This window comes from Vanellus vanellus, assembly GCF_965231255.1.
Source record: "Vanellus vanellus genome assembly, chromosome: 26".
Lineage (NCBI taxonomy): Eukaryota > Metazoa > Chordata > Aves > Charadriiformes > Charadriidae > Vanellus > Vanellus vanellus.
In genome coordinates this window covers 4,980,686-4,991,104 of record NC_138931.1, presented here as the reverse complement: position 1 = coordinate 4,991,104, position 10,419 = coordinate 4,980,686, and the positions used below count along the sequence as shown (strand labels likewise).

General features: G+C 58.5%; 2 protein-coding genes across 2 annotated transcripts in view; one reads left to right on the top strand and one right to left on the bottom strand.

Annotated features, from left to right (window-relative positions):
* The first annotated feature begins 563 nt into the window (after window positions 1-563).
* On the top strand, window positions 564-3,747 carry ARID5A (AT-rich interaction domain 5A). The gene is made up of 5 exons (XM_082495798.1): window positions 564-754; window positions 873-925; window positions 1,043-1,140; window positions 1,240-1,387; window positions 1,692-3,747. The coding sequence occupies exons 1-5, from the start codon at window positions 700-702 to the stop codon at window positions 2,970-2,972; spliced, it is 1,635 nt and encodes a 544-aa protein (XP_082351924.1). The 5' UTR covers window positions 564-699; the 3' UTR covers window positions 2,973-3,747.
* A 2,278-nt stretch (window positions 3,748-6,025) lies between these two features.
* KANSL3 (KAT8 regulatory NSL complex subunit 3) overlaps window positions 6,026-10,419 on the bottom strand; it is a gene marked incomplete at its 5' end in the record, with an annotated part of 29,902 nt that continues 25,508 nt past the window's right edge. Inside the window, 2 exons of the mRNA XM_082495804.1 lie at window positions 6,026-6,767; window positions 9,040-9,202. Coding sequence (XP_082351930.1) covers window positions 6,181-6,767; window positions 9,040-9,202 — 750 coding nt within the window. The 3' untranslated portion in view covers window positions 6,026-6,180. The remainder of the gene's footprint in view (window positions 6,768-9,039; window positions 9,203-10,419) is intronic.

The following is a 10,419-nucleotide window of genomic DNA, read 5'->3' as shown; positions in this document are numbered from 1 at the left end:
GGGGAGAGGTAGATTTTGCCGCGCTCCCCTCCCCCCCCCCGCCTTGCTCCAGTGGCTTTTTATTTCAAAAATAATTTTTTTTTTTTTAAAAAAAGAAGTCTTAAAAATAGTTCAGCCGTTAAAATACCGCGTCTGTCACAAGCGGTTAAAAGAATAGAAAGAAGAAAAAAAACGTAAAAAAAAAATAAAAAATTAAGTCCTTGGGAGCCGAGCAGCTGCTTTGCCCAAAAATAGCAACAAGTTTTATAACTCCGGAAAATGTAGAACAAACAAACGAGAAACATTTTTAGCTGAGAAAGGCGGCGGCGGAGGAAGGGGGGGGGGGGGGGGGGGGAAGCAGAGGATGAATTTCTGCCCGTCTGTTTTCCTGGAAGCCGTTCCTCGTGTTCTCGCCCCGCTTCCAGCGCTTTGACCAACTTGGCCGGCAGCCCGGGCTGGCGGCTAACGAACCGAGAGCTCGTTAAACGCTTTCGGGTTGCAAAGCATCCCTGGGAGGGGCTAGAAGGTTGGGGGGGGAATGTTGGGTGCTTCTGCTCTGCCTCAGTTTCCCCTTATGGATCCTTCTCACCCCCCCCACCCCGTGTCCCGCAGGAGGCTCCGGGCCCGGAGGATGGCTCCGAGCGGGAGAAGCCGGTGGAAGACACAAGTGGCGGTGAGAAAGAGGAGGAGGAAGCCTTCCTCGTCAGCCTCTACCAGTTCATGAAGGACCGTCACACACCCATCGAGAGGATCCCCCACCTCGGCTTCAAGCAGAGTACGCGTGTCCATCCCCCCCCTCCCTGGGGCCGGGAGGAGCTGCCGGTGGCTGCGGTGACCGCTGCGGTGACCGCCGTGGTCCTCCTGACCCTCAGCATCTCCTCTTTTATTTCCAGTTAACCTCTGGAAGATCTACAAAGCTGTGGAGAAACTGGGAGCCTACGAGCTGGTAAGTGATGGCCAGCGGGTGCCAGGATGATCCCTGGGTGCCAGGATGGCCACCAGGTACCAGGATGGCCACCGGGTGTCCGGGGGGGGGGACACTAACCCATCCCACCCACCACAGGTGACGGGGCGACGGCTCTGGAAGAACGTCTACGACGAGCTGGGGGGCAGTCCCGGCAGCACCAGCGCGGCCACCTGCACCCGGCGCCACTACGAGAGGTAGGGGACGAGCCAGGGGGTCCCCGCGCCGTGCCTCAGTTTCCCCTCTCGGCGCCGGTTCTCACTGCCTCCCCCCCCCCTCCCACCCCATCCTCGCAGGCTGGTCCTCCCGTACGTGCGGCATCTCAAGGGGGAGGACGACAAGCCCCTGCCCCCCAGCAAGCCCCGCAAGCAGTACAAGGTCTCCAAGGGCGCCGAGACGGGCGAGAAGAGCAAGAGGGCCAAGAAGGAGAAGGGCCGGGAGCAGGTGTGTGTCCATCTGTCTGTCTGTCCATCTATGTCCCCGTCCCCCCCCCCCTCCCCCAGCTAAGAGCCTGGCTGCCATTTGGGAGCAGCCCGAACCCCGTGCCATCCCCCGTGTCCGTCTCTCGCCGGTGGGAAGCCATAGGAGTGGCCGGGGAAGAGCCGGGAAGGATGTGGTTGGGAAAAGAGGAGAGCGGAAGGGCTTGAGGGCAGCCAAAGCTGAGGAGGAGGAGGAGGGGGCCGGGGGGAGCCGGGATGGGGATGGAGGGGACCCCAGCACCCACACCCCAAATCCCCTTTGCTTGCAGATGCCTCCGGACAAGGTGAAGCCGGAGGCAGCAGCCGGCACAGAGGATGTGAGGGAGACCCCGGAGCAGGGCCGGGCAGCAGAGGGATGTTCCAGTCCGGTGGTCCCAACCCCGAACCCCTCGGGGGGGTGTCCTGGCCCCTGCAGGACCCACACCGAAACCTACAAGCGCCTTCTCTCCAGCTTCTACTCCAAAGGCAACCACCCCATCATGTCTCCGCTGGCCAAGAAGAAGCTCTTGGCCCAGGTGAGCAAGGCAGAGTCCTTGCACTCCCACAAACGCCACTGCCCCGAGGGCCAGCGGTCGGCGAGTGACGCTGGCCCCAGCTCCAGCCCTGAGCCCACCCGGCTTGCCACCGGCTCCCACCTCGATGAGGAGAGGAGCCCGGAGCCAGCGGGAGCTCAGGATACGGCTCCGAGTGGTGGGAGCGATGTGGGACCCATCGCCAGCGGCAGAGACAACCAGCCCTGCCCGCGGGCCGAGGACGGGGGTCCGGCGCCCGCCGTCTTCACCGGCTGCTTTCACGCCTACCGCAACGAGGTGCTGAAGCCCGTTAGCTGCCATCCCCTCTGGGGGTATTTCTCCAGTTTGAAGGATTTTTTGGAGCCGCCTTCCACCTTTCCATCGCGATGCGAAGAGCCGGAGCAGCCCCAAGACCTACGGAACAAAACGGGGCAATCGTGGAACGGGGAGAGCCGGCGAGCGGCCGCCTGTGCCACCATCAAAGCCTGCTGGGTGCCCCCCGGGGCCGGCTGTGGTCCTGCCGCGCCGAGGGGCAAGCGCGGGCGGGAGGAGGAAGGGGCTTTTGGCCCCGGCGTGAAGTTACGTGCCATCTCCCCCTTCGTCAAAGAGGCCGACGGCAGAGACACAGGCGCCGGCTCGCCCAGGGGCCAGCAAGGGCTGGCCAAACCCAAGGCGGTAGTGGCCAGCCCTGGCTACGCCGCGTCGCTGCCGCAAGGCCCGGACGGTTACAAGGGAGCGATGCTGCATTTCCCGGCGAGCTTTGGGAATCCGCTGGAGCACCTCAAAACCCAGGGGGTGCCAGTGGCGCCGTCCCTCTCCGTCAACCCCTTCGTCATTCCCGCTTTCCCTAGCCCTTTGGTAGCCACCTCCACGCAGCCCTCCGACCTGTGCCGGCCGCTGGCGACCGGCCCTGGCCACTACCCTGCGTCTTACGAGAACTCGCTGCGGCACCGGCTCTACCCGGCGGCGACGTGGCACAGCCAACCCACCTATACCTCCCCGCACGTGCCGGCCTTTCACCGCCACGCCAAGCTGTAGCGTTTCCATCCCGCTCCGGATCGGCCTCGTTCCCTGCGGAGAAGGGAGCCGGTTGGGATGCCGCAGCGGCTGAGCCGGACAGCGAGGCGCGTGCCGGAGCCCATCACCGCTTCACAGCCTACGGCAAAGGGGACTAAGAGGAGACAATCTGGACCACGTCATTTTTACTCTTGATCTTAGAGCTGTTTGTATCCGACGTCGTTACGCCGGTGACTTAACTACCAATATCACAAGGTTATATATATATATATATATATTATATATATACATACACACATAAAAAAAAAAAAAGGGGGAGCGAAATGACTTGTGGAGGTTTCTATTTTGCTAGAGATGCCGTGCGGTTTCGCGTGATGCGGCAATGGTTATTCCCATCCCGCCGTGCCGGGGATGCTCAGCGACTCCCTGGTGCAGAGCCCCGGCTGGTTCACACCACGCAATGCGATTTTGGGGTTTTCATCACGTTACCTCCGTTTGGGGCTCCAGAGGTTTTTCAGGGGTTTGGGAACGCGGCGAGCGGCCGTCGCGTTGGGTGTTTGGCCCGCAAAGAGCTCCCGGCCGTTCCGCTCGCTGCTGCTCCGCACCTCGAACAGCCGCAGCGGCTGAGCCGGGGGCAGAGACGGCGCCCGAAATAAAACTGGCTGGATGGTCCAGACCTGGCGGTGTTTGGGGTGTCCTTGATTTCTGGGATCAGGGAAGGGTTTGGGGGGGATCCTTACCCTAAGTTGGAAGCCACAAAGGTGTTTCGTGATGCCGTAGGGCTGGACCGAGACCCACCTCCAGGGTCGCCCCAATCCCGTGGGAAACGAGGTGCTTTTCCGCAGCAATTTTGGGGGAATTGCAGCCGTTTCGTGGAGCAGCCACACGTCCAAGTGCAAACCAGCCCGGCAACATCTCCAGGTGCTTTTTGCCTCCAAGAGCGCCCGTCGAGCTGTTGCAAATGACCCAAAGGCTTCGTCGGAGCCGCAGGACTCGCTTTTCTCATGCCGGCTGCTCGCCACAAGCGCATCCGCTCACTGCCGTCCCGGCCACCTCTCCACAAGCCGTCGAAGCGGAAAGGGCAGAGGGACGGTGGCACTCGCTCGTCCCCAGAGAGGGTTCCGGCTTCAGGTGGAGCAGAAGCAAAGTCTCCTTCTTTAAGGACCACTTCTGCTGTATCCAGGAAAAGCTTTGGGATAGAAATTGGAGAAAAAGAGAATTAGCCCCAGACAGCCCTGGTCGCTCCGTGATGCTTTTGGCATTAGACTTGTTGAGAAGAGCAGCGTGATGGACCCAACCACCCCGAGATCATCCAGCCTGGACATCGGGAAGGCATTCCATGCACTGCAGCCCACCCCGGATGTACCCCAAGAGCTTCCCTGCCAAAACACACACCACTAACCCCGGTTTGTGAGCGAGGACACGGCCACGGAGCTCCCATCTCCCTACAAAGAGCTGCCTCCAGCCCTGGGAGCGGGGAGCACTGGACGTGCCGCATCCCTAAGGGTGTCTCAGCCTTATTATTGTTATTACAGCGGAGAAATTGGGATTTCAAACCTGGAAAAGAGAGCTGAGCTGCTTAAAAACACTGCAGGTCGACAGCAGAGCGTCCTTTTTACCATCTGGTTTGCATCTAGCGGATGCTAGAACGGAGCACAAATTCATCCCGGCTGTTTTCCCATCGCTCTCAGTTTGGGGACAAGGTACCATGTTTAGCAGCATCCCATCGGCAAACCCCGCCGTGGGATAAGGATTAGCTCAGCTTTGGACTTCAAGGTCATCCCGCACCCATGACCTTCCCTGCGGGGAAACTTTGCCTGGGCTGAACCCGGATTGCTGGCAAAGTCAAATCTTGCCCTTTGTTTTTTTTTTTTTTTTTTTTTTATTTTTCCCATAAAACCTCAGGGAAAAGGGCAGAAAAGCCCAGGGCTCAGCAGGGTTTGGGAACGCTGGCAAAGCTCAGCACCCTCAAAAGCCCTACTCACCATCGTGGCGGTGCGAAGTCTGGTGTGCAAGAGGCTACGAAGGCAAAGAAGGACAGTCCCCAAAAAGCCGGACAGCATCTGGAGCGGTGTGTTTGTAGCCCAGGAGGGGTGGGAAGGGACTCGCGGCATCTCCCTCCTCTCACGACGAGCAAATCCAGCCATCGAAGGGGAAAAATGTTTATTCTGCTCTGTTTTCGGGCTCCCTGTAACAAACACGCTGTTTCTGCCATGGTGTGTGCTGTCGTGGCCAAGCTGAGCCCAACCCTGGATCGTCTCACGAGTCGGCAGGATGAGGAAGTGAGCGGAGATTTCGGAAACGTGCCTGCCCTCGAGGGGAGCACGGGGCCGTCCCGGCACCCTGGCTCTCCGTCAGCTCTCCCCGAAAGCATCTCAGCCAGCAAACGTTGCATCACGCCCCGCATCCCTCCGGGGAAGCGAGGGTTGGAGGGCTCAGGGAGCAGCAGAGCCGCAGCAGGGGATGGAGACATACGGAGCGTTGGGATTATTCCCGATAACCACAAAAAGACCCACCAAATCACAGCCCTAAACAAGCCCCCGAGCCCAGCAACAGCCCCGGGGGGGCAACACTTGTCCTGAGCCCCGGCAAACTACCCTTGACGGTGCTGTACTCAGCCTCACGTCACCCCCTCAGCACCCATTCTGTGGCTCAGCACCTTTCGGTCGCTCCTTCTGCCGCTTCCCTCATTTCAAGCACGAGGTGCCCAGGTCCCCGTTGCTAACCCTGGTTGCCGATGGCAAACACAGCTATAAAGGTTAACTCAAGGCAGCTTAAAGTTGAACCTTTTTCACGTATAAATATTCCCAATAGTGGGAGGAATCAGTGGAAACTTCTATCCAGAGGAGGGACGTACCGGCAGATGGTACAGGCAGGAGGAGCTGCCCCGGTTGCTGCCCAGCCTGCTCCCAGGATCCAAAAAATCCTTCCCCGCCTGCACAAGGCTGCTTTGTCCCTCCACGCCTTCACGGCAAGAAAAATGAGCCCTCAACAAAAGAGGTCGAGGACTGGGCTGCAACCAAAGCCGCTTTTGGAAGGGACGTGCGCAATTAAGTCAGTAAAGAACGAGAAAAAAAAAAAAAAAAAAGTTTTATTAAACAGCAACAAAACCAAGAAAAACATCCCCCCTAGTCTGCCCTGCGCCCACGGGGCTGCTCCTCTCCCACCCCGCAGCCGAGTTCAGTCTTCCCGAAGTGCCCGGTTGTAGCCAAGGGGTCCCGGGGGTCCCCTACGGCTTCTGGCTGAGCGTGGGCCCCGCCGTGGCGATGATGGAGGAGCTGCCCAAGCTGCTGCCCAGCGTTATGAGCGTGGTGCCGGTCCCTCCTGGCAGCACACCCTGCGGCAACAAGTGTCTGTTGGCCAGAGCCTCTCTGGTGTGGATGATGGTGCTCCCGTCGTCCACCACGGAGGGAACCCTCCCCAAGGTCTCCACTGTCCCCAGAGCGTGGCCAAGGGCTGCAGCGCTCTTAGTTAGGCTGACCTTCTCCCCGATGTGTCCCAGGGGTCCATCGCCCTTCACCGCAGCCAGCGTCGAGGTCAGGATGACGGTCTTGGAAGCGGTTTGTAGGACAGGTCCCACTTTTGAGTGTACCAGGCTGCTGGGAGGGCTGGGGGCACTGGCCAGGGGGGAGGAGGTGGCAAAGGTGACAGTGCCAGTGGGAGAGCTGGCAGAGGAGGAGGAGGAGGAGGAGGAAGGCTGGATGCCCGGCAGTTTGAGGGGGACAGAGGTAGCCTCACCCATCACAGATTTGGTAAGCGCAGACAGCTTGGCATCCGACATGACGTAGAGAGTCTTCATGGGGCTGGTGGTGGTCACTGCGGAGAAGGGGAGAGCGCGGTCAGTGGCCGTGGGGCCCACCCTGGGCTGCAGCCCCCAGCTGCAGCAGCGGAGTCACAGGCTTTGGGGTTGAGCAGAAATACCTGGCCTTGTCCGCTCACCACAGCGAGAGCCCAAAACAAACCCCAGCACTGCCACAGCCTGAGCAAGGAAAGCACAACAGCCAAACGCAGGCACCATCAGCACCGCTCCCCTCCTAGACCCCGCCAAGGAAGTCCCTGTCCTCCTTCAGTGTCTGATGATCTCCTCCAAAATGTCCCCTCCCGCTGGGACAGGACATCGTGGTTCTTCCTTAGCCACACACGCTCCATCTTACCCCGTCCCACCTGCCGAGCTGCCACCGACCACGCTGAGCTCACACTGCTCTCTGCAGCTCAGCTCAAAGCAAGCTCTTGCTCATCTCTGGCAGCTCCAGCTCCATCCCACGCTCCACCTCAGACCCTCACCACGCTCCACCTCAGACCCTCACCACGCTCCACCTCAGACCCTCACCACGCTCCACCTCAGACCCTCACCACGCTCCACCTCAGACCCTCACCACGCTCCACCTCAGGACTAAGAGACTTCAGGCTTTGTGAAATGAAGCCCTCTGTGCTCTACGGCAATGGCAGAAGTTGTTGCATCGTGGTGGTTACCCCGTCCGAGTTGTCTCCCCAGCTGCATCTACAGCAGCCACAAGCCCAGAGTAACATCGGGGAGAAAGACTGCACCAAAATCTAATCACTGGGTTTAGATGCGCTCAAGGATGGGAAAAAGCCTGGAGACCTGCTGCGGGTTAAAGACAACACCGGCCAGAAAGACCCCAACCTGGAGCAGCTCATGGTTCGCCCCTGCAGTTGCCCGAGGCTGCAACTCGCTGTGTCCCTCAGGAACACGCACCGAGGAGCGGAAAGCAGCGTGCCCAGCCATGCTGGGTCACCCAGCACCACATCTCTCCGATACAGCGGCATCAGAGAGACACCGCGGCATCCCTCGCACTCCTCAGCATGCCACGAACACCACCAGCGCAGCGTGGACCTCTCCGAAATGAAGTGGCTCAAGCAGTGAGGGCACGGAGTGAAGGCTGATGACCGACTGTCTAACCAGCACGGGACACCGACCCATCCTGGGGTCCGGGAGGGCAGAAGGACGGCGGGAACAGGCGACTTCAGCCACCCCTACACAGGCTGGAGAAGCGGCACAGACAGGCAACGATGCTGTTAGACACCCGCAATGACTGTTCCACAAAACGAAGAGTCTGGAAAACATTCTGTGCTAACACCCCAGCAGCTTTCTTACAAACCGGTCCTCCCCACTGGATGCAATGCCAACCTCAACCTCCAGCGAAAGCACATAAAAGTTCTCCACAGATCCAACTTCAGCCACTAGCTATGACAAATAACAAAAGGAACATGAAAAAACACGCAGAAGACTTAAGCCCAGTGCTTCTGCGCCTCCCTGTCGAGTCCTGGGGGAGAAAAAGCAGAGTTTGAGGGTCTGGCAGAGAGCGGTGAGCTGGGTTTAACGCCTGTAAGGAAAGCTGACTGCGTGGTAAAACAAAGACGCTGCAGAGCTGCTTCGTTTGCCCTTTGGGAAACCGGCACAGCCCCACTGAATTCGTTCACCAGACCTGGCCCGAGTGCTGACCTACCCGCTCGCCGTGCCACTTGCTTGGAAAGCAGCCGGACCGAGGAAAACGAAAACACTGACTCGGCGGGCAGCGGGCTCGTTGGTACGGACGCCTTTCGAGGACGCAATGGACCACATCACCGCTTTCTGTTGGTTTTATTTTTTAAGTCTGAGGTTATCGGCTGCGTAGCGGCTCTGCAGTATTTATTTAGCTGTAAGCAGATGGGGTCTGCTCTCCCCCGGCGAGGTAAATAAATGGAGGCGGAAGGAAGAGCGCTTCATGCTACGAGCGTGTGACGGAGGCCCTAAACACAAACTGCAGATAATCCCTTCTGCGTTTGGGCGCACGTTTAACACCCTGCTCTTCGTCAACAGCTCAAAAACCGCTGCGTTGAACCAAAGCTCCTTGTGCAAAGAAACCATGGGGGAACCTAACTAAAAGGAAGGGGAAGGAAGGGGAAAAAAAAAAAAAAAAAAAAAAAAAAAAAAAAAAAAAGGCGATGGGCTTAAAAATAAGCAGCATTCAGGCAGCTATTCCCCAAAGTGACTCCGCACATGTCACCCGGCGGCATGGCTCCAACCCGGCCTCCGCTCTGGTCCCCAGGCCGGCTGCCCGCGCCCCACGACTGCCATGCGCCTCACCTACGGGTGCTGCCGCGGCGGCGGTCAGGTGTGCCGCGGGGTCGGCGGGAGCCATCTCTGGGCCAGCCTGGGCTTTGCTGAGATCCATCTGAGACAGCAGCTTGCCAGGAGAGGCGGCGCTGGTAGCCGGAGCGGCCAGGTTCCCAACAGCACCGTCTGGAGCCTGGAAGGGTTAAAGTAACGGAGAGCTACTGGAAGTGCCCGGCTGCTGAGGATACACCATCTGTGAGGAGCTGCAAGCATTCCTTGGGACTTGCGCTAGCCTTCACCCTAAAAAAAACCCCAAACAAACAGAGCATGCCCTTTCCCTGCTTCTTCTAGCCTTGTCCTCGCTCCTACTGGTCATCACCAAGCTCAAGGAAAAACGCATACCGAGAGAAAAATCTGCAAATCGATATTTTAGAAGTGCGATGGTGTTGTCTGCAGCACCAACACCACTGTCGGTGCTTCAGCTGAGACCAGCACAAACTCATTGCCTTTTTCTGGAGCGGAATGGGACGGCTCTATCCCCATCTCTGGCTGTCAGGGAAATCAGTCTGGCTCTCGTTTCCTCTGCAGCAATAGTGAAGCAACAACCAGGAGCTCAAGAACGACTCCTGCATTGGGCAGACCCGCCTGCAAGACTGACGTGCTATTACCAGTGAAAGCCCAGCAAAAGCTGGGAACAGCACTCACCATCCTCTGCATCAGAAGAGCTTCCCTCTTGCTCGACGCAGACATACAAACCCATCTGACAAAAACCAGCTGGTTAGATGGCACCTGTATTCACAGATATCCAAGACTGGACAACTGGGGAGTCTGGATTTGTCTCCTGAGGCAGATGGCAGCGCACCCTGGAGAGCGCTGACAAGCTTCAGTGAAATACCTGGAAATCCCCCTATTTGAGGGATTTTTCAAATACCTCTGGGTCAGCTTTACTTGCCTGAACTCTGTCCAGGTGCATCTGCAATCTGGTACTGCAGAGAGCCGACTGCCTGCGCTCCCGTGCTCTCCCTGGGAGCCCTCACAGCCCTGAGCTGACATAACTGAAGCTCCAAAGCAGCTTTTCCAGCTACAAAAGCAGATACCCACCTCTTCAGTTGGGCTTCTCTGAGCCAACTTACTCGCTTTCCACCACCACTGACAAGCACCGCTTGAGCTCAAGTCTGAGCCGCCCCTACCTGACGCACACGTAGGTCACAGCCTGCTTTTCCATGCCTTATGCGGCAATTTAACGGTGCGCCGTTAGCTATAATTAGTATTTCTGCCCCTGGGAGCGGAAAGGGTCAGACTTCAAGGAAAGGAAAGTGACTGCTGACAGCACATCCAGCACCTGCAGCAGCAAGAGCTGGAGTCAGAGCTCTCCTCATGCCATCTAAGGGAGACCCTTGCCCAAAGCGT

Coding starts and splice junctions, on each gene's coding strand:
- ARID5A (XM_082495798.1), top strand. CDS start 700: ATGAAGGACCGTCACACACCCATCGAGAGGATCCCCCACCTCGGCTTC. Junction 755..872: donor CCACCTCGGCTTCAAGCAGA/GTACGCGTGTCC, acceptor TTTTATTTCCAG/TTAACCTCTGGAAGATCTAC. Junction 1,141..1,239: donor ACCCGGCGCCACTACGAGAG/GTAGGGGACGAG, acceptor CCATCCTCGCAG/GCTGGTCCTCCCGTACGTGC.